The 22,476-nt window shown below is 53.3% G+C and overlaps 1 protein-coding gene across 1 annotated transcript in view; it reads left to right on the top strand.

Moving 5' to 3' along the window:
- The window catches only part of LOC121160644 (heat shock transcription factor 2 binding protein), an 86,445-nt gene that overhangs the window by 3,501 nt on the left and 60,468 nt on the right, over nt 1-22,476 (top strand). Inside the window, exon 3 of the mRNA XM_040986606.1 lies at nt 11,922-12,025. Coding sequence (XP_040842540.1) covers nt 11,922-12,025 — 104 coding nt within the window. The remainder of the gene's footprint in view (nt 1-11,921; nt 12,026-22,476) is intronic.

Raw genomic sequence — 22,476 nt, 5'->3', positions numbered from 1 at the left:
AAAGTCAGACATATATAGAGACGGGGAGACAGAGAGGAATATCCTCTATCCGAGGACTCACTCCCCAAGTGACTGCAATGGCCGGAGCTGCACTGATCTGAAGCCAGGAGTCAGTAACTCCTCTGGGTCTCCCACGCGGGTGCAGGGTCCCAAGGCTTTGGGCCGTCCTTGACTGCTTTCCCAGGCCGCAAGCAGGGAGCTGGATGGGAAGCAGGGCTGCCCGGATTAGAACCGGAGCCCATATGGATCCTAGCATGTTCAAGGTGAGGACTTTAATCGCCAGGCCACCGCGCCAGGCCCCTGGGGCTTTTTTAAATTAAGCTGATTGCCAAGCTTGAGTGGGGGCAGGATCATGTGTTTTTGCTTTATGTGTAAATTAAGAAGATCTGTAAGAATTGGTGAATGTGTGTTTCACAGAAGGGGTAGAAAAACTGACCTGAACTGAGGCCTCCTTGCCCTGATTGTAGCCAGGCTGCCCAGCCGTGGTCCAGCTGCCAGGTTGTAGCCTGGCTGCCCGGCTATGGCTCAGCTGCCTAGCCGTGGCCAGACTGCCCAGCTGTGGCTGTGGCCCGGCTGAGGCCCGGCTGTGGCCCTGCTGCCAGGCTGTGGCCTGGCTGCCCAGCTGTGGCCTCCTGGCTGTTGGGTCATTTGTGCATGCTGACATCAAACCCAGAATGCACTCTTGCAACTAACATAGATAGTGGAATGAAGTAATCTTAACACTTGAGTTTTATTTTTTAAAATGATTTATTGTTTTGAGTCAGTGTTATGGAAGGAGAGAGAGGATCTTTCAACTGCTGGTCTGCCTAGATGGCCGTGTAAGGCACCCCGAAGTGAGGACAACCTTACCGTCTATCGAGAAAGTGAGTCTCCCCAGTGATCAGCGAAGACGAGGCTTGATGCAAAAGCATGAGGTTTTATTCGGGTACCAGCGCGCTGGGGCTGGGGCCAGTTCCTCACGCAGGAGGGTAGGCACACCAGCCCCGAGCCATTACACAGCATTCTGTTTATAGGCCAAAATCACTTATACAGCATTTTAAAATTACTTGCACAAAGGGTAAAGGCTAAAACCATAAAACCATAAAGCTAGGGGCTTTTTTCTGACCATTACATCATAAGATTGCTGCTTCTTTCAGTTCCTTGTCACAATTTTCCTTGAGTTTACTTTTCTCAGACCTTTGGAGCCTCCTTCAAGAAGTCAGGGATTTTCTGTCTCCTCACTATTTACCTTGATTCCTCCTGAGATGCCTATCTCAGGGCCACTGTCGTACTTTGAATCCTGAGTCCCAATTGAACTTAATAATTTACCAAGAGAAGTCCTATTCAGCTATTCTCAGCAAGCAAGATACAGAAGGCAAAACAAGCAAGTTAAATTCCTCTATCCTAAATTTTCCTTTTCAGCCGCATGGCCAGGGCTGGTGCACATTGGACCAGAGGCTTTCTTCAGGTCTCCCGTGTGGGAGTAGGGGTGTAAGCACTCCGCCACCTTCCCGGCTTTCCCCAGGCCACTGGCAGAGTGCTGCTCGGGAAGCGGAGCCTTTGGGGCTGCTAGAACGGCAGTCAGTGCCTTCTACCCTGAAACCACAGTGCTGGTCCCAAGTATTTCCTATTTTCACATTTATTTAATTAATTTTTTTTTTAAAGATTTATTTTTATTTTTTTTTTCATTGGAAAGGCGGATATACAGAGAGGAGAGACAGAGAGGAAGATCTTCCGTCTGATGATTCACTCCCCAAGTGAGCGCAACGGGTCGATACTATGCTGATCCGAAGCCAGGAGCCTCTTCCGGGTCTCCCACGCGGGTGCAGGTTCCCAAAGCTTTGGGCCGTCCTCGACTGCTTTCCCAGGCCACAGGCAGGGAGCTGGAAGGGAAGCAGGGCTGCCGGGATTAGAACCGGCACCCATATGGGATCCCGGGCGTGCAAGGCGAGGACCTTTAACCACTTGCGCCACCACGCCGGGCCCTTTCACATTTATTTTTATTGGAAGGGATATTTACAGAATGAGAAGGGGAGACGGAGGGAAAGATCTTCTATCTGCTGGTTCACTCCCCAAGTGGCCACAATGGCTGGAGCTGAGCTGATCCAAAACCAGTAGCCCAGAGCTTCCTCTGGGCCTCCCACGTGGGTGCAGGGGCCCAAGGCTTTGGGCCGTCCTCCACTGCTTTCGCAGGCCACAGCTGGAAGGGAAGTGGAGCAGTCAGCACATGAACCAGCGCCCATATGGAATCTTGGTGCTCTCAAAAGGAGAATTTAGCTGCTGGGCCCTGAAGATTTATTTATTTGTTTTAAAGGGTTTTATCTTTTTTTTCTTTTTAAAGATTTATTTATTTTATTGGAAAGTCAGATATACAGAAAGGAGGAGAGACAGAGAGGAAGATCTTCTGTCCAGTGATTTACTCCCCAAGTGGCTGCAGTGGCTGGTTCTGTGCCAGTCCAGAACCAGGAGCCTCTTTCCAGGTCTCCCACGCAGGTGCAGAATCCCAAGGCTTCGGGCTGAGCTCAACTGCTTTCCCAGGCCACAAGCAGGGAGCTGGATGGGAAGTGGAGCTGCTGGGATTAGAACTGGTGCCCATATGGGATCCCGGTGCGTTCAAGGCGAGGACCTTAACCATTATGCTGTCGTGCCGGGCCCATAACATGTTATTTCAAAGTCTGGTTGTGAAGATCCATTGCCCAAGTCACTTTTGGATTTTTTTTTTTGAGAGGGTGGGGGCAAAGCAAGGTTGATGAAAAGCCAGAGCTGCCACAGCAGGGCGGCTGGCTCCTCAGCCCAGCTCAGGAGCAGAGCATGCAAAGGCCAGGGTGGTGAGCTCGTCTGCTTTGCTCAGGATGCAAGCCATCAGAGAGAGGGATTGGTAACAGCTAACAGCTCACTCCTCCTGTCTCAAGGAAGCTTCTGGGGTGCGGCAGGCAGCCTGCACACTGTCAGAGGGCCCGGCAGGGACCTGACCTTAACTGCCTGTGAGCCCGTCTGTCACACCCCCACCTTGCCCGGAAGGCTGCACCCTTACTGCTGTTAGGGGTGTGGGGCGACTTCTCTGCCGCTTGCTGCTGGGAGGGGGCATTCTTGGCAGCCTGGTCTGAGCTCCCTGGTGGGATGGGGGTTTCCTTGGGGTGTTTGAAGAGCCTCCTGGGGTCTGACAGCCCCTCGCTCAGTCCTGGGGAGCACAAAGTGAGAGCAGTCCGCCTGCTCCCAGCCAGCCTCTTCTCCCCGAGAGCCCTGGCTGTCCGGCCGCAAGCTGCAGCGCCGGACTCCGCTTAGGGCTGAACCGGCAAAAAGATGGTCAGGATATAAACAGTCTGGCCAAAGTTAGACCAGAGCTGTGGACTTGATCTAATCGGTTTTGAAGTTAACCCTGTTGAGACTCAGATTTTTAAGGCAGTTAAACTTAGTAAATTATGGCTACAGGAAACACAAGAAATTTTCCCTGAGGTGATAAAATTGTGTTACCTAGGTCAGAAAACAGAAGGACCTGAATTGAAAAATCACCATGTGATATAAAAAGAACATAGATTTTAAAAAATACTTTTTTTTTTTTTTTTGGAATGGCAGAGTTACAGAGAAAAGGAGAGATAGAAAGATCTTCCATCCTCTGGTTCAGTTGCTAAATTGCAACAGCTGGAGTTGACTCGATCCAAAGCCAGGAGCTTCTTCTGGGTCTCCCACGTGGGCGCAGGGTCCCAAGGACTGTATCCATTCTCCACTACATTCCCAGGCCACAAACAGGGAGCTGGATGGCAAGTGGAGCAGCCGGAACTTGAACCGTGCCCCTGTGGGGTGCTGGTGAGGTAGGCAGAAGCTTAGCCCCCCCACACCATTGCACCAATCCTAACTACTACCAAATATCAGATCATTTCAAACACAGCTCAGAGTCTGGGTGACACGCCCTCCTGACGTGCCCTGTGGGGTCACTGAGAAGACACGGGCCAGGCTCCAGCAGATAGACAAGCCTGCTTCCCTGGGCTCGGGGTGCTGACCTGCTGTCTCAGGAGACTTGAGCAGAGTCCGGAGCCCCTTCGCCCCTGTGTGAAGTCAGCAGAAATGACTGACTGCTGGGTTCTTGGCCTGCAGGGTGCTCCCATCTCCAGGGGTCTCGCCATAGGGCCTTTCTCTGGGGGTCCCTTGGATAGTCCTTGGTGAGGCACCTGGGAGATCCCATGGGGGGTTTTGCTGGGACTGAAGTGTCCTCGGGAGGGTACCCCTTCCTCTTACGTAACTGCTCTGCTGTTGGATCCCTTCCTGGGCTGTTAGGAGAAGTCGTGGGGGCCTATAAGTGGTGGCCCCACTGTCAGTGTTTAGGGCCACCTGGGTTAGGAATCTTTTAATGCCACCTGTCCTTCCGTTGGCATTTATAGAAAGACTGCCTCAGACGCTCGAGAAGGTGAGGGAGTGTGCTGTGGGCCCCAGTCTGCCTGGGGGGAGTCAGCACTGAAGGTTGGGACGGAGGCACTTTGTCCCACGTGGGCCAGCTGTGTCTCCCAGCCTGGAGTTGGCCAGCTGGTGGTATAGGGAAGGATGAGGCATTTTTCTTTCAGCTCTGGAGGTCAAGTGCACCCAGGAGATGTATTTGTGACCAGTCCCCTTTGCTGGTGACGTGCCATATCTGGACCTCTGCAGGGTCAAACATGTTCTATTGCTGTGTTCTCCTGTGTAACCCCAACATCTGAGGGCATCCCAAGAGAGTGTCTAACCCAGGATAGGTAATTTTCAGAACAGCTGGGTTCTTTCCTTCTTGGCTTGGAGCTGGTCTAGGATGTCCGTCCCTTTGCTACCTAGGTGGGGAGAAACAGATACACACCCTTCCCCTTGAGTCCTGTTCAGGGCCTGGCATTCACAGCGAGTCAGAGGACCCGTCCTGGCTGCTGCTGAGGGTGGCGGGTGGGCAGGGAGGAGTGGAGAAACTCCATGTCTGGTGAGGTGGGAAGGACCTGGCCGGGGAGGCCCCCAAGCAAGGGGTGCAGAGAACCTGCGGAAGAACCGTGTGCACGAGCTTGGCTCACCCAGGGACTCCACACTGAGGGAGCCGTGCCTGGGAGGGGTGGCTGAGCGCTGCCTGGACGGCCCACCCTGGGACCCGGGGTCCGAGTTTGTAGGAACTGTGGTCTGGTGAGGTAAGGACAGTGGCAAGCAGAAGATGGCAGACGGCTGGTCAGTCTGGGGCAGCACGCATCTCAGTCTGATCTCTGAGCAAGAATGACTGCGCCTTCAGCCCCACCGCTGATGGGATTTCAGGGTTTGGCATCCGGTCACAGAGCCTTCGGGAAACAGTGGAATGTGGTGGTGGGCTGGGCCTGTCTTCCACAGGAAACTGTTGGCCGGGATCCACTTCTGGAGCCGAGTTAAGATGCGTGGAGTGGAGGATCTCTGGAATCTGGCGGGCACCATCGACTTGCTTGCCCGGAAGACATTAGCAAGGCAAGATTTCATTAGAAATCAGAAGCCTCCTGCCGCAGTAAGAGGGCGCAGGGCAGCAGGCCCTGTGTCTGGCCCTCTGTGGGTTCCCTGGTGTGAGTAGACTCGGTCATTCTTTTTATTAACACATTTTAAGAGAATCAGTTCTCTCTGTGTCTGTGTACAGAGAGAGAAAAAAAAGATGCGTGAGAAAGTGCCTCCGGATGTGCCCACAGCAGCTCCCAGGTGGCAGGGGCTCAGCCTCAGCCTGCGGGGTGCCGGAGGAGCCGGGCTGTGGGCCTGGCTGCCTGGTCTCACGCGGGCGTCCCCAGTGCCTCGATCGGCTCTCCGCTCCACACGGCCTGGCCCTCGGCTTCCCTGCCCCTGCGCTTGGCTTTCGGGAGGGGAGCGGCACGCTGGCCTCCGACCCGGCTGCCTGATCGGCCCTCAGTACTCGGGCAGTGGAGGGTCGCTGTTTAGGGTCAGCTTTCCTGCTTATTCACTGGACGCTTCAGCTCCTGGGTCCCCAGCGTTCCAAGTGGAAGTTTTTCTGTTTATGTTGGCTGGTTCTTAGATTGTTATATAGTGTGGTATTTCAGCAGAAGACAGGCCTGGGGATGTTTCAGATAACTGACCCCCGAGGGCTTCTTACTTGCAGAAGGAGACGCTGCGCGGGGCACTGGAGGATCATGTGCCAAGGGCCAGTGTGCGGGTAGACTGGGTAAGGACGTGCCAGTATCTGCCTTGCTGAGGCTGGTGTGCTGCCCTTGGACACCGGCATTGGAGCTGTCTGGGAGAAAAGGGCCAGGGGTCGCCAGTTGATGGACGTCTCAGAAGTGTGGGTGTGAGCGTGGGCGTGGGTGTGGGCATTCCTTACATCTTTACTCATGCAACATTTTGTAAATCTGAAGTGGTCTCCAAGCAAAATGTTTGAAAACAGTGTGAAGTGGAAACCCAGATCAGAAAATCGCAGACCTGGAATGATTCAGCGTGTGCACGGGATCATGAACTGGGAAACTCCAACATGATCTCCAGTTTCGGGGAAGGGGTGTTGGGGCGAATTTCCTGGGAGAGGGAATGAGTGGACAGAGGGGCTCTGGCCTCCACAGCAGAGAGCGGGCGTGGCCGAGAGGGCTGGGTGTGGCTCAGATGTGCATGCCGTGGAGTGTGTCTGCCCTCACTGTGGCAGGGCACGAAGCATGCAGAGAGGGCCCCCAGGTGGGGATGGGGTGGGGGGCAGCACCCAGAGCAAAGTGCCCGTGTGGCTGCCTGTGGGCTTGGAGGAGCAGCTGGGGTCACCACCTAGGGAGAGGTGATGGACAGCACCGACAGCCCTGTCTTGTCCTGTCCAGTTGCCTGCAGGCCCCGCAACCCTCTGTCCGCAGGAGGGGGCCAGTTGCTGCAGATGTGGGTGTCAACCTTTTGGGACACAAAGCAGGGTGCAGAGTGTGGGGCGTGTCCACAGCTTGGGGCCATATCGAGATGGAAGCAGAGGGGCTGGGGCAGAGGAGAGGGAACGGACTGTGAGGCCCAGGAGCCGGGGTGCGTGGTATCTCAGGGTCCACCTGAGTTATCTTTGTGTGTGACCACACTGCTGTATGGGAAATGGCATCGTGTGCCTTGACTGTGCTGTGGGGTGCTTCTGCAGGATCCATTGTGGGCTTTTGCATGTCCTGCGGTGTGGTTAGTGGATGAATCAGGTGGGCGTGTGGTACGTCCTGGCGCTGTGGGCGCTGTGGGCATGAAGAGGGTGAGCTCTGATGCTTCCCTTGGCGGCCCCAGGCCGGAGCTGTGCTCGGAGGGGGAAGTTGGTGACGCAGGCCAGGGCAGACGTGCTGGCATAGCTGGTAGCTGCTGAATCCACGTTAGTCACACACTTGCCCATCTTGCAAAAGAGTCCTCCAGTAGGCTTGGCAGCCGATTCTTCTCGGGAAGTAAAATGTCATCTGTGTCTGACTCCAACTTCTCTTCCCCTCTCTTTGGTTTAGAATCTGGCAGCTAGTGAAAGTGCAGTTTGGCCGACTTAGAAGGGCGGCTAGGACTTCAGCGCCACTCATGCTCTTTAACTTAAAACAAAAGGCCCTGGGTTGTCCTGGTTTTCTGTAAAGTACTGTTTTTTTTTTTTTGATTTATTTTTATTATGTTTTTAATTGGAAAGGCGGATATACAGAGAGGAGAGACAGAGAGGAAGGTCTTCCGTCCAATGATTCACTCCCCAAGTGAGCGCAACTGCCGATGCTATGCCGATCCGAAGCCAGGAGCCTCTTCCGGGTCTTCCACGCGGGTGCAGGGTCCCAAGGCTTTGTGCCATCCTCGACTGCTTTCCCGGGCCACAGGCAGGGAGCTGGAAGGGAAGCGGGGCTGCCGGGATTAGACCTGGCGCCCATATGGGATCCTGGGCGTTCAAGGCGAGGACCTTAACCACTTGCGCCACTGTGCCGGGCCAAGTACTGTTTCTTTTCTTCGTAAAGATTTATGTATTTGAAAGCCGAATGACAGGGAGGGAGAGGACGACACAGAGGCGGTGCGTCTTGGGTTCACTGCCCAGGCGTGCAGCAGTCAGGGCTAGAGCGGGTTCCTCCAGGAGGGGAGCAGGGCTCCCGGCACTTGGGCTGTCCCCCTAGCCACCTGAGCTGGGAGCTGGAGGAAAGTGGGCCTTGAGGCAGCGTTCTGAGAGGGCTGCTGGCATTGCAGATGGCAGCCTGACCTGCGGGCCACAGCACTGGCGTTTCTGGCACCCTGGGGATCACTGAGTTGGCAGGTGCACCCAACCCCGAGCACTTCCTGACTGCGGGTCAGCACCGTCCTGCAGAGGGGCCACGTGGGGAAGACGAGGTCCTGTGGGGGTGCGGTTTCCCTGGTGGAAGGTAGTCCAGTAGGCGGACAAGAGTCCATGACTGGAAATCCCTTGTGAGTTTTTTTTTATGGATGCGGTCCTTGCAGTTGTCTGTAGGGGCCTGTGGGTGAGTGGACAGCCTCACACCACGGGGGCCTGTGGGTGAGTGGACAGCCTCACGCCACGGGGGCCTGTGGGTGAGTGGACAGCCTCACACCACGGGGGCCTGTGGGTGAGTGGACAGCCTCATACCACGGGGGCCTGTGGGTGAGTGGACAGCCTCACGCCACGGGGGCCTGTGGGTGAGTGGATGGGCTTGTGTGTCAGGGAAATGTGGGTGCATGGACAGCCTCATGCGACAGGGACATGTGGGTGCAGGGTGCCCTTGTGTGTCAGGGGCCTGTGGTTGTGGCAGTGGTCTCCCACATCCTGAAGACTTGGGGAAACATCAGATTTGGAGCCAGTTGGAGCCAGTTAGAGGGCCTCCTGGGCAGCAGAGGTCGAGCCGGGCCCAGAGATGGGAAAGTGCATGAGTCGGGCCCTGAGGACACTGCTAGTTTGCTTTGCTGCAAAGTCCTGCTCCGCAGTGAGCTAGCCTGCTGTGTTGAGTTATGTTGGACTCTGCAGCTCGTGCTCCTTCTGTGTGTCAGAGCTTGTCGATGAAGCTGAGGGTCTCCGAGTCAGCCCTGTGAGCCCTGAGATGCCCACTGGGAGAGGGTGTCACGTAGCGTCGTCCTGGAGACGCACAGTGTTCTGTGGGTTAAGAGGGCATGGCAGCTGACATGGGGGATCCGGTGTAGGACTGAAGTGAAATGTGACCCCAGCAAGTTGTAGAATAATCTGTGGCGTGTGTCTCCCCAGGGAGCAAGTGACTGCAAGTGGAGATAGGGTCTTTGGAGGGAGTGGAGTGCACGTGAGGTCACGAGGGTGGCCGTAGTATTCCAGGATGGGACTTGGGCGTGTAGACACAGTGGGAGGAGACGTGGAGAACGGGAAGAGGTGCAGGGCTTGGGGAAGCTGCCACACAGCGGGAGGGGAGAGGTGTGCAGGGCGGAGCCTTGCAGTGTTGAGTCTGTGGCTTCAGGCCTGTTCTCAGCCAGCTGTGTCCTGGCTGCTCCACTTCCAATCCAGTTCCCTGCTAGAGGCCTAGGAAGAGCAGCAGAGCGTGGTCCAAGTCTCTGGGCCCCCGCACGCACGTGGGAGACCCGGAGGAACCCCCTGGCTCCTGGCTTCATAGCTCCACGCTGGCCGTTGCGGTCATGGGAGTGAACCAGTGGATGGAAGGCATCTCTCTCTTTCCTTCTCTCAAATACAGTAAAAAATACTGTATTTTTTTAACTGAATTTTTTTTATTGAATTCTTGATAATGATTGAGTTTCCTCATTTCAAAAATAGCCGTAGTAATTTGTTCATTATGGAGCGATTTTGAGGATTGAGGTTGCAAATTAGCATGAACTGATAAATAGTAGGCTAGTCAGAAATAGTTAATAAAATTTGCTTCACTTGCTTTTTCTGTGTATTGTTTCTATGTTAATGTAATACTAATAAAAATATAACTCAATATAGTTCATAGATGCAATTATAAAAATATATTTTTCCTCCCTCCTTTTTCCTTCTCCATTCCTTTTCTCTTTCTCTGTTCCTCTCTTCAGTCTTCGCTTTTTTCCCCTCTCTTTTATGTTTGCTTTAATTTGGAGTATCGTACAGTTTTAAAGAAAATATGAGTTTGAAGTCACTTGTGTCTTCTGCAGATAGATTTGGATTACTGACAAAAAGAGAGGGGAGGACTGTAATATCGAGCATGGAGCAGATACATTGTCTGTTCTTGGGGTTTAAACCTACCAGCAGGCCCCGAGGTCACCAAGAGTGAGGTGACGGGCTCTTCAGCCGAGGAAAAATTCATCTTAAAGGAAAACCAATGGAAACCAGTGTGGGCCTGGCCGGAGCTGCAGGGAGGTGGCGCAGTGCTGCTGTCTGGCCACAGGGTGGCAGCCCGACACAGCATAGAGGCACCTGCCGCTCCAGTGTGGGGCCGGTGTGGGGCCCTGGGGCCTCCCCCTTCAGCCTCCGGGAATTGGAGGGGTTGCCTGTTTTAAAAATCCTGGCGCTTTGCTATGCTAACTGACCCTAGGGCCGCTCACGAAGTAGAGCGAGGATCAGGGAATCACCACAACGAGGGAGTCTTCAGTGTTCAGAGTGCTGTCAGGTTTTGCACATGAGGAGGAGTGCGGAAGTGCATCTGCTAGTTTCATGATCATGGTTGAATGATAATAGAAAAGAGAACTTATGAGTTAACTGCAAAGAAAGAGGTCAGGCCCTGGTGCTCCTGGTGCAGAGTTCCCGTGTGGTACATGTGTGTGACAGCAGTGTCTTCCCACTTGACGTTGTCACCAGTGTACTGCTGGCCAGCTGCAGAGCGTGAGGCTAGGTCGACGGTGGTTCTCTGGGTGCCTTGATTTGTAGGACAAAGAACGCCAGGGAAGTCTTGTTCTGCAGAACATATTAAACACGGAGGGGAGTGTGACTGTCCCAAGTCATGTCGCCCCCTTAGTGAGAAGCGGCACTCCCGGGCAGTGCCGGCATCTCAGGCTGGTCCAAGACCGACCTTCCGGTTCTTCCCTTTGTCCAGGGCAGAGTGCCTCTTTCTTCCTCCTCCAGAGACTGGGACTCCCACAGAATTGTGGGTGGTGCCCAAGCACTTCTTCCTTGTCCTCACAGTCTCTCTTGTTTCCTGGCCCGTGCAGGCCTGCTGAGTCGGAGCCCCTGCGGGGGGCTCAGAACCAGGCGTTTGTTGACGTCGGGATTCCCACGCACACTGACCCTCCAGAGTCGCGCTGTGTGGTTTTGTTCCTTTCATCAGAGAAGTTACATAGCATCAGCTCTTTCTTTTTCTTTTTAACATTTATTTATTTTTATTGGAAAGTCAGGTATACAGAGAGGAGGAGAGACAGAGAGGGAGATCTTCTGTTCAGTGATTCACTCCCCAGTGGCTATAACAGCTGGAGCTGTGCTGATCTGATGCCAGGAGCCAGGACCTTCTTCTGGGCCTCCCACATGCATGCAGGTTGCAAGACTTTGGGCTGAGCACAATTGCTTTCCCAGGCCACAAGCAGAGAGCTGGATGGGAAGCGGGGCTACTGGGATTAGAACCAGCACTCACATGGTATCCTGGCATGTGCAAGGTGAGGACTTCAGCCGCTAGGTCACTGTGTGGGGCTCACAGCATCAGCCCTTAACCCCCTGCCAATCCCAGGACATGGTAGCCTAAAATCTGACACTTCTCAGCCCTGCAGATTGAGCGCTCACACATCTGAAACACGCATTTGTGAGTTTTTGAATGTCAGTAGTTGAGGAGCATCACACATTTAACTTTGGTAATGCTTTGGGTTCATTGGCAAGGCTGTCTTTTGGGATGTTTGTCAGCCAGCTGATTCATCAATGAAGTGGGTTCAGGGTGGGAGGATGTATCACGTGACTCACAGCCCCACCCACAGGACTGTCTCCCCTGGCCCCGTCCCACTCCCGCCTGCACTGACTACCGCTGCAGTTGTTAGCACTGAGTCAGGCGGCCAGCTTGCGGGACAGACTGTGAATGAGCCTGTGCTGGCCCCGCCTGCTTGGTGCCTCCTGCTGCTTACGGGCGGATGGATGGGGTGCACATGCTGAGTGCTTTGCCATCTCTCTCCCATAGATCTGGAAAGGAAAGACCAAGAGCTAGAGCAGCTGAGAATGGACTGCGAGCACTTTAAAGCCCGGCTGGAGAGTGTGCAGGCTGACAGCGCGCGGGAGAGGAAGGTACGGAACCCGGGCCAGCCCAGACGCCAGCTTTCCCTCCTCCGCAGCACGACCCTTCGCTTCCCCACTGAGAGTCAGTGTCTTAAAGTGTTTCTATCCTGAGTCAGTTGGAAGGCAGCAGGAGAACAGTTGGATTTTATAGTTATTTATGTTTTTAAAGATTTGTTTATTTTTATTGGAAAGTCAGATATACAGAGAGGAGGAGAGAGAGAGAGGAAGATCTTCCATCCACTGGTTCATTCCCCAAGCGGCTGCAATATCCAGAGCTGAGCAGATCTGAAGCCAGGAGCCAGGAGTCTCTTCTGGGTCTCCCACGAGGGTTCAGGGTCCCAAAGCATTGGGCCGTCTTCCACTGCTTTCCCGGGCCACAGGCAGGGAGCTGGGTGGGAAGTGGAGCTGCCGAGATTAGAACCCATGTATGATCCTAGTGCATGCAAGGTGAGAACTTTAGGCGCTAGCCACCGTGCTAGGCCCTCTGGATACCTTTGATTTTCATGTTTAAGAAAGTCCAAAGTGTATGGGTTCATTCTGGAATAAGGATCTTGGGGAGAAGATAAAATGCATGTAATGACTTCTATCTGGAGATAGATAAGTCAGAAGTGTTTTCAGTTGGTTCTGGGACTGATGACTGACAGTAAAAATAACCAATTTTGGGGCCAGGTGCAGTGGCCTAGCGGCTAAAGTCCTTGGCCTGAATGCACCAGGATCCCATATGGACGCGGGTTCTAATCCCGACAGCTCCACTTCCCATCCAGCTCCCTGCTTGTGGCCTGGGAAAGCAGTCGAGGACGGCCCAAGCCTTGGGATCCTGCACCCACGTGGGAGACCTGGAGAAAATTCCTGGCTCCTGGCTTTGGATTGGTCTAGCACTGGCTGTTGCGGTCACTTGGGGAGTGAATCATTGGACAGAAGATCTTCCTCTCTGTCTTTTCTCTCTGTATATCTGACTTTCCAATAAAAATAAATAAATCTTTTAAAAAATAGCCAATTTTGGGGCTGGTACAGTGTTGTAGCAGGTTAATCCTTGGTCTACAGATATGCCATCCTATATGGGCACAAATTCAAGTACTGGTTACATCACTTCAATGCAGCCCCTGCTTGTGGCCTGGGAAGGTAGCGGAGGATGGTCCAAGTGCTTGGGCCCTGCCCCCATGCGGGAGTGCTGGAGGAGGCTGCAGGCTCCTGGCTTTAGCCTGGCGCAGCTCTGGCCTTCGCGACCGCTTGGGGAGAACCCAGGGAGTTTCAGACCTCTCTCTCTTCTCTAACTCTGCCTTTCAAATAAAAAGAGATAAATATATGTTTTTTTTTTAAAGATTTATTTTTATTATTTTTTTTATTGGAAAGGCTCCAAGTGAGCGCAACGGCCGATGCTATGCCGATCCAAAGCCAGGAGCCTCTTCCGGTTCTCCCACACGGGTGCAGGGTCCCAAAGCTTTGGGCCGTCCTCGACTGCTTTCCCAGGCCACAGGCAGGGAGCTGGAAGGGAAGCGGGGCTGCCGGGATAGAACCGGTGCCCATATGGGATCCCGGGCGTGCAAGGCGAGGACCTTAACCACTTGCGCCACTGTGCCGGGCCCAATATATGTTTTTAAAAAGTAACCGACTTTAACACTGAGAGACCATAATATTTCTCAATAATTGTTTTTGTTTTTTGATAGATAAACTGTTTATTCTATAAAACCAGAACCATTGTGCCCTGCTGGCAGGCTCTGGGGGTTGGACGCATTTCAGTTCTGGCCAAGGAGACAGCAGCAGCGTGGTTCAGAGCCGCCCGGGGGCGGTGGGCGCTGACTGGGGCCGGCTGTCAGCAGCTGTGTGGTCCTGTACATCTCCTAGCTCAGGTCTGTCAGCTTGCTGTCCAGCCTCAGTGCTGTGTGCCCAGCTGTGTGCCCAGCTGTGTGCCTGCGGCCTTCTCACCTAAAGGATTTCTGGACACTTGTGCTACAACACAGGTTTCTAAAAGCACAGTAGATTTGAAAATAAAGAAGCTTGTTTATTTAAAAAGCAGAATTAAAGAGAGAGAGAGAGAGAAGAATCTTCTGTCGTCTGGTTCACTCCCCAAATGCATGTAACAGCTGGGGCCAGGCCAGGCCAGAGCCAGGAGCCTGGACCTCCATCCAGTCTGCTGTGTGGCACAGGGCCCAGAGCTGGGCCACCGAATGCCTGCTTTCTAAGCACCTTAGCAGGGGTCTGGATTGGAAGTGGGGATGCCAGCATGCAGCTGGCGGCTTCATCTACCATAGTGCATGTTGGCCCAGTAGATCCAGCATGGATGTTGGTATGGGCCGAGCAGAGAAGGGCAGTGTTGTTTGTAAACCAGAGTTAGGTTAAGCAGCACATACTTCAGGTTAACGTTTTCATTTCATCCTATTCTATATGGTGGTCTGGGTGTAGCCTGTTGGGGAGGGGGGGGTGGGCGAGCGCTCACAGGTGCTGGTGGTCTGGGCGTGGGTCTGTCGGGGGGTGGGGGGGGGGACGGGCGCTCACAGGTGCTGGTGGTCTGGGCGTGGGTCTGTCGGGGGGTGGGGGGGGGTGGACGGGCGCTCACAGGTGCTGGTGGTCTGGGCGTGGGTCTGTCGGGGGGTGGGGGGGGTGGACGGGCGCTCACAGGTGCTGGTGGTCTGGGCGTGGGTCTGTCGGGGGGTGGGGGTGGACAGGCGCTCACAGGTGCTGGTGGTCTGGGCGTGGGTCTCTCCTGTAGTGTTCCATGGCCTGTCGGGTGGACAGATGCGGCCTGCTCCTCTGCCTTAGAATGCTGAGGCTGTGCTCAGGTTAGGACTTAGGATGGACAGAACTTCGTTTTCTTTTCTGTCTTAATTCTTAGGCATAGGAAAACTAGATATTCTGCTGACATTTTAGATGGATGCTTAAAACGAAGCCATTCCAGTAACTGTTGGGGTCGGTTGAGATGGTGGTGTTAAGGAGTTTGAAATCTCCAGGGGTGACCTCCTGGCGCTCTGACCTTGGTTGGATTGTGGGACTGTGAGCAACTAGTATGTCTAGGTGATTTTCCTGTTGCGTGTCCTTGCTGTGTAATGGAGACAGATGCCCGTCCGTGTCTGTTCTGGAAGGCCTCCCAGCTGTCCTCTGGCCTGCCCTGCTCAGGGGGTGATGCAGTAATTACAACAAACATTTTATTTTATTTATTTTTTAAAGATTTATTTAATTATTGGAAAATCAGATATACAGAGAGGAGGAGAGACAGAGAGGAAGATCTTCTGTCCAATGATTCACTCCCCAAGTGAGCGCAATGGCCGATGCTATGCTGATCCGAAGCCAGGATCCAGGAACTTGTTCTGGGTCTCCCACGTGGGTGCAGGATCCCAAGGCTTTGGGTCATTCTCAGCTGCTTTCCCAGGCCACAAGCAGGGAGCTGGATGGGAAGTGGAGCTGCCGGGATTAGAACTGGCAGGCCATGGGTCAGGATCCCATATGGGATCCTGGCATGTGCAAGGTGAGGACTTCAGCCGCTAGGCCACACCACCGGGCCCCAAACATTTTATTTTTAAACTTAATTTTAGAAATTAATTTAAGCCAGGTTTTGCCACACCTGGCTCACCCTCTCAGTGCCCACAGCAGTGCTGGGCTGGGCTGGGCCGAAGGCAGGAGCCAGAAGCCCTGTGTGCTTGTGCCACGTGGATGGCCAGGGCCCAAGCACATGGTCCATCCCTGGAACCACCAGGAAAGAATCCAGAGACTGGGCCCCTGAGTTAGGTTACTTGTTACCTCATTATAGGTGGGCTGTTGGGACCAGAGAATCTCTTCTGAGTGTAGTACTGAGAGGCCGGAAACAAGGTGTGGATGCACAGCTGTGAAGAGCAGCATGAGCTGGAGCCCCTGGAGCCCCTGGAGCCCCAGGCCCTGGGCAGGCCACGGGTCAGGGAGGAGCTGGAGCCCCAGGCCCTGGGCAGGTCATGGGGAGGAGGCTGTGCCCACAGGAACTTCGCTAGAGATCTGAGCTGCCCGCAGTATGCGCTGTGGTCACCAGGGAAGGGCATAGCTGCCAGTCCACACTGGGACAAGCTACTGGCCCTGGTGCCCACTGCTACCTTGTCTGCTCCTGGGTTGTCTTCCCATGGGCTGTGTCTTCCAGGCAGGAAGTGGGAGTGGACCCCTAATTTCTAGTTAGCTGTGGTCTTGCTCCTGTGTCTCTAATTTGTAAGAAAACAGAAGAGAAGTGGTTGTCAGCAAATACTAGTGACAGCATTTCAAGAAGTGTCCTGTAGGAAATGTGAGCTGGCAGGCTGGAAGGATTTGGGGTGGGCAGCTTGGGCAGCTCTTCTGTGGGAGAGGGCCCGTCCCTGTGGGGCAGCCCGGGTGAGAGGTGCTTTATGGGCACCGTGACGTGCAGTTGCCTCAGCCTAGGGTTTGACACTGCTGTGCCCCTGGCATCTCAAGACATTTAAGTTTTTTAGTGAAAAGTTTGTTTTGTGTGTGTGTGAGTACTCAGATTCATGAGAAATTTCAGGAAGCACGGGAAGTCCACCTTAATCCTTTATTTAGTTCCCCTAGTGGTAACATTCTTTGTAATCCTGATGAGATGGGAGCCAGGCAGCTGGCTCTGACAAAATCCCTGGAGCTTCTTCAATGTCCCCAGGCTCACCCGACTTCTCCCCTTTCTGCGGTTTTGGGTACACACCTCTGTGTGGGTGCCAGAGCTTCTGCGTGATTCTGCCATTTGGATTCCCATGGCGTCTCCTGCAAGCCCCTGGAGCTGGGCCTTTGTAACCACATACGCCCTGCTCTCTGTGCCTGGCCCGCCATCAGCGATGCCTGCTTCCTGTAGATCCTGTCACCCCGTGGGTGGCCAGGCGGCGTCCCGGCTGCTGCTCCCATGCTGGTGACCGGATGGGCCGGCCACCCGGCCTCCAGCTCTCTCCCCCAGGACACCTTGGCTTCCTTGCAGGGTTGTGCTGTGACTAAGGCTGCTGCCACATGTGCCACGTGGAGGCTTTTGTGGGAAGGTTTATTTCCTTTTCCCTGCCTTAGTGCCCACGCGCGTGAGAGCTGGGTCACGGGTCACGTTGGAGTGTGTGCTTTGTAGGGCGTGTCAGGGTGATGCCTGGTGTCTGTACCTGGGCTTCGGATTCTTTTCATGGATTGCCAAAAGTTGTAATTTTTATCAAGTTCAGTTTATTTTTTTTGTCCTTTCATTGATGGTTTTCTTGCTTTTTGTGTAAGAATTTTTTTGCCTAGTTTTTTTAAAAAATGTATATTGATTTTTATCAGGAAGGCAGATTTACAGAAAGAAGGAGAGACCAAGAGAAAGATCTGTCCGCTGGTTCAATTTGCAGGTGGTCACAGTGGCTGGAGCTGAGCCTATGCAAAGCCGGGAGTCAGGAGCTTCCTCTGGGTCTCCCACATAGGTACAGGGGTCCTTGCATTTGGGTTATCCTGTGCCACTTTCCGGTGCGTGTTACCAGGTACCTGGGTTGGAAGTGGAATCTCTGGGACTTTGGCCAGTGTCCCTGTGGGATGGGCAGAGGCCTTCCCTGCTCTGCCATGGCTCTGGCCCGTTTGGCCCTGATTGGGAAGAAGTCCCTTGCTACCTTGAAATGCTCTGCATCCTGTGCTCCTTCTGAAAATGAGCTGGGCACACTGGCGTGAGTCTGTCCTGGGCTTTTGTTCTTGACCCTTTGGCGTTCTCAACTACTGCCCTGCGTCTTGGTGACTGGAGTCTCCTGCTGTGATCTGGATGGGTTGGGGTATGTGCCCAGGTACATGTATGGTGGTAACTTAGGCTACTGGTGTACAGATGGTCATCAGAGGAGTGCCCACGGGTGACACACAGAGGGCTCAGATGTGCGCTGTTTCGCCTGTGGTGGTGAGGAGGGACTGTCACCTGTGCAGGTGGAACAGCAGCCAGAGGAAACCCCTGTTCTCTGTCCACCCGGCCTGCTAGTTTGTTATAGTAATGAAAAACGGGCTAAGAAATTGTCTTGCCCATTCCAGGTCTTTTGTGTTCCCCTGTTGATTTTTAGAATAAATCCACGTGTACTAAGCACGTTGGTGGGTCTCTGATAGATATTTTTCCATAGATTAATTTGTTTACACACTGACGAATGTGTGGAGAATTGGTGTTTTTGCCTTGTTGAATCTTCCAGTCCATGAGCACAGCAGATGTGTGCACTGAACCTGCCTGTGGCTTCCTGCTGTGGCGGCATGCCGATGTGACAAGGCTGGGCCAGCCCGGCACCATTCTCGTTCTCTTCGTAAAGACAGGCTTCCTTTGCTGTGTGTCTGCTCCGTGCTGTGACTTGGCACACTCTCCAGCGTGCTCTGGGGGTGGGGTGTCGTGGCCAGTGCCTCAGGGACCTCCTGGTCTGGGGGCATCGCCCCTCTTCCTCTGGCCTGCTGGTCTGGGGGCATTGCCCCTCTTCCTCCGGCCTGCTGGTCTGGGGGCATCGCCCCTCTTCCTCTGGCCTGCTGGTCTGGGGGCATCGCCCCTCTTCCTCCAGCCTCCTGGTCTGGGGGCATCGCCCCTCTTCCTCCGGCCTCCTGGTCTGGGGGCATCGCCCCTCTTCCTCCGGCCTGCTGGTCTGGGGGCATCGTCCCTCTTCCTCCAGCCTCCTGGTCTGGGGGCATCGCCCCTCTTCCTCCAGCCTCCTGGTCTGGGGGCATCGCCCCTCTTCCTCCAGCCTCCTGGTCTGGGGGCATCGCCCCTCTTCCTCCGGCCTCCTGGTCTGGGGGCATCGCCCCTCTTCCTCTGGCCTGCTGGTCTGGGGGCATCGCCCCTCTTCCTCTGGCCTGCTGGTCTGGGGGCATCGCCCCTCTTCCTCTGGCCTCCTGGTCTGGGGGCATCGCCCCTCTTCCTCCGGCCTGCTGGTCTGGGGGCATCACCCCTCTTCCTCTGGCCTGCTGGCTGGCACCCTTGGTGCTGATGTCTGCCGAGACGTGTGCGATTTTAGTTGTAGGGTTGTGCTAGATGCTTTTGATAAATTGAGGAAGTTCCCCTCTGTTCTCAATTTGCTGGAGATTTTCTCCTGAGTCAGAGTTGCGTTTTGTCCCTTGTTTTTCGTGTGTTTCCAGGGTGTTTCTGCTTGCAGTCAGTCCCTGCATTCCTGCCGCCCCCAGGCAACCACTGGTCTGCCTTGTGCCTCTCCACATTCGCATTTCCTGAGGATTTGGTAGAAATGTAGTTGAACAGTCCGTAGCCCTCTGCCTGATGGCAGTTTTTTTTTTTTTTTTAAAGATTTATTTATTTTTATTGGAAAGACGGATATACAGAGGAGAAACAGAGAGGAAGATCTTCCATCCGTTGGTTCACTCTCCAAGGGGTCACAACGGCTGAGCTGAGCCTATCAGAAACCAGGAGCTGCTTCTGGGTCTCCCATGTGGGTGTGGGGGCCAAGACTTAGGGCCGTCCTGGACTGCCTTCCCAGGCCGCAGGCAGGGAGCTGGATGGGAAGTGGAGCTGCCGGGATTAGAACCGTTGTCTGAATGGAATCCCAGCATGTGCCAGGCGAGGACCTTAGTCTCAGAGAGGCCACGGTGTTGGGCTCTAATTATCGTTTTTAGTGGATCATGATTTTGTTGTTATTAGCCTATGGTCACAGATTTTTCGTTGGGGGAGTTTTATTTTTTCATTTTACTTTGTTTTTTATTTGAAAGGCAGAATTATATATAGAGAGAAGGAGAGACAGAGAAGTGGCCGTAACAGCCTGAGCTAGGCTAATCAGAAGCGGGAGCTTCTTCTGGGTCTCCCTTGTGGGTGTGGGGGCCAAGCACCCTTGGGCCGTCCTCCACTGCCTTCCCAGGGGGCAAGGAGCTGGATGGGTAGTGGAACAGCCAGGGCGCCTATGGAGTGGAGGCTTTCTGCTGTGCTGGCCCTCTTTGGGAAGTTTTACAGGAGACTTGCCGTTGGTTCTGGCTTGGTGATTTCTGGGATCCGAGTGCCAGGCTCAGGCTCCGGGGTGCCGAGGCTGCCCTTCCCAGCGTTCCCGGGATCCGAGTGCCGGGCTCAGGCTCCGGGGTGCCGAGGCTGCCCTTCCCAGCGTTCCCGGGATCCGAGTGCCCACTCGCCAGGACCTCGCTGCTTTGACTTAGGCAGCTTTACAGCAAGTTCTTTCAATCTGACAGTGTCAGTCTTTGAATGTGTTGTTGTTCAGAACTTTTTGGTTGCTGAGTCTTCTTCATTTTCTTGTGTATTTTAGAATCCAATGATCACTGTGAGTTTAGGAGAATCGTCGTCTTACCAGCACTGAGCTCTCCAGTCCTTGGACGTGGTGTCTCTCCACTGTTAGATCTCCCATCTCTCCCAGTGCTCTCGAGTCATGCCGGCTTGCCCCTCCGTTGACTGCATTTCCATTTTCTTTCTTTCTGTGGATGGTGCTGCGACCAGCCCGATGTGCTGTGTTGCCTGTGTGCTTGTGTGCCTGTGCTGGGCAGTTCCTCAGTTGACTGCCAAGGTGAGTGAAGTGAGAGCAGTCCTGGCTGTCCTCTGTGGCTCTGGGCTTGCAGAAGGCCTCCCCACCAGGCTGCCGGGATTCAGACTGTCTCATTGGTCAGAAAGACTTGGACCGGGCCCGGGCTGATAGTGTAGCGGCTAAAGTCCTCGCCTTGAACGTGCCAGGATCCCATGTGGGTGCCAGTTCTAATCCTGGCAGCTCCACTCCCCATCCAGCTCCCTGCTTGTGGCCTGGGAAAGCACTCGAGGACGATCCAAAGCCTTGGGATCCTGCACCCGCGTGGGAGACCTGGAGGAAGTTCTGGGCTCCTGGCTTTGGATCAGCGCAGCACTGGCCATTGCAGTCACTTGGGGAATGAATCATCAGATGGAAGATCTTTCTTGCTGTCTGTCCTCCTCTCTGTATATCTGACTTTGCAGTAAAAAAAAAAAATCCTAAAATAAATGCATAAATAAGTAAATAAATGAATAAATAAATCTTAGAAAAGAAAGACTTGTACCCCAAAATGAAATGCCATGGTAAGATGCGTGTGTTATTACCATGACTTGTGAGCTCAGCTACATCTTTTGCTGGCAGTGTGAACCAGGGAGCCAGGCATGAAACCCCGAGTTGAAGCTGTCCGCAAAGCAGAGCAGCGAGTGTCACGGGCACAGTGCCCGCCTATTCTGCCGGAAGTATGAGCGTGCCCAGTGCCTGTCTCCCTGCTTGAGGTCAGGCGTATTTTTTTTTTTAAGATTTATTTTTATTGTTTTTTTTATTGGAAAGGCAGATATACAGAGAGGAGAGACAGAGAGGAAGATCTTCCGTCCGATGATTCACTCCCTAAGTGAGCGTAGTGGCCGATGCTATGCCAGTCCGAAGCCAGGAGCTTCTTCTGGGTCTCCCACGCGGGTGCAGGTTCCCAAAGCTTTGGGCCGTCCTCGACTGCTTTCCCAGGCCACAAGCAGGGAGCTGGAAGGGAAGCGGGGCTGCCAGGATAGAACCGGCGCCCATATGGGATCCCGGGTGTTCAAGGCGAGGACCTTAACCACTTGCGCCACCGCGCCGGGCCCAAGGTCAGGCGTATTTGTGTATAGCCTCCGTGTTCCCTTGCCTCCCCAGTGTGGACGCTCCCTCAAGTCTGTCCTCACCGTTCTAAAAACAGATTTTTTTTCCCCTTATTCCTTCCCCAATTCCTTCCCAACCTAGTTCCTCTATATCATTATTAAAGTATAGTTCTTCATTCACAGTCATATGTCCATCATTGCGGGCATGGACAATGGCAGAGAGTCCAGCATCCTAATGTCAAAAGATATAATAAACAGTTTCATTGGGAGTCCATCTTTGTCTGGAAGTAGAGATGCATACTGCATTGTATCCTCACATCTGAATATGTTAGTCTCCATTTTACAGTTACTGTACATCACCTTAAATGAAAAGTCATAATACAAAATCAACAATAGGAAGAAAAATGGAAATTTTCAATGCCATGAAGTTAGATAACATGTTACTAGATATGACAGTCTCCATTACACAACTACTATACATCCCCTTAAATGAAAACCCACAAAACAAAATAAACAACAGGAAGAAAAAAAAAAAAGAAATTAACAACACCATGAAGTTAAATAACATGATTCTGAATGATTAATGTGTGGCTGAAGAAATGAAAAAGAAAATCAAGAACCTTCTTGAAGAAAGTGATGCTACTGTATGATCTATGAGTCAGTGAAGAATTTCATCAGAAGAAGGCATTCTGAAGAGATGAAACTAACAAATCATAATCCACAGTTTCCGCTGATGTTTGTTGGTGAAGTGTGTCTCCTGTGGGCAACAAATAGATGGGTTTTATTTTTTAATCCAGTCTACTAATCTATTATGATTGATTGAGTTCAAGCCATTTACGTTCAGGGTTAATATGTATGGGTAGTAATTTGATCCTGTCATTTTAGCAATGGGTTGTTCATTGATTTAGTCTTCTGTTGTCCTTTTACTGGGATGTTCTTCTGGTTTGCCTTTGGTTTTGGTAGGTGCTATTCCTCTTCTCTGTCAAGAGAACATCTT

This window comes from Ochotona curzoniae, unplaced genomic scaffold (assembly GCF_017591425.1).
Source record: "Ochotona curzoniae isolate NIBS_2020 unplaced genomic scaffold, NIBS_Ocur_1.0 contig_4516, whole genome shotgun sequence".
Lineage (NCBI taxonomy): Eukaryota > Metazoa > Chordata > Mammalia > Lagomorpha > Ochotonidae > Ochotona > Ochotona curzoniae.
The sequence above is the reverse complement of the archived record's forward strand: the minus strand, read 5'-3'. Positions and strand labels throughout refer to the sequence as shown.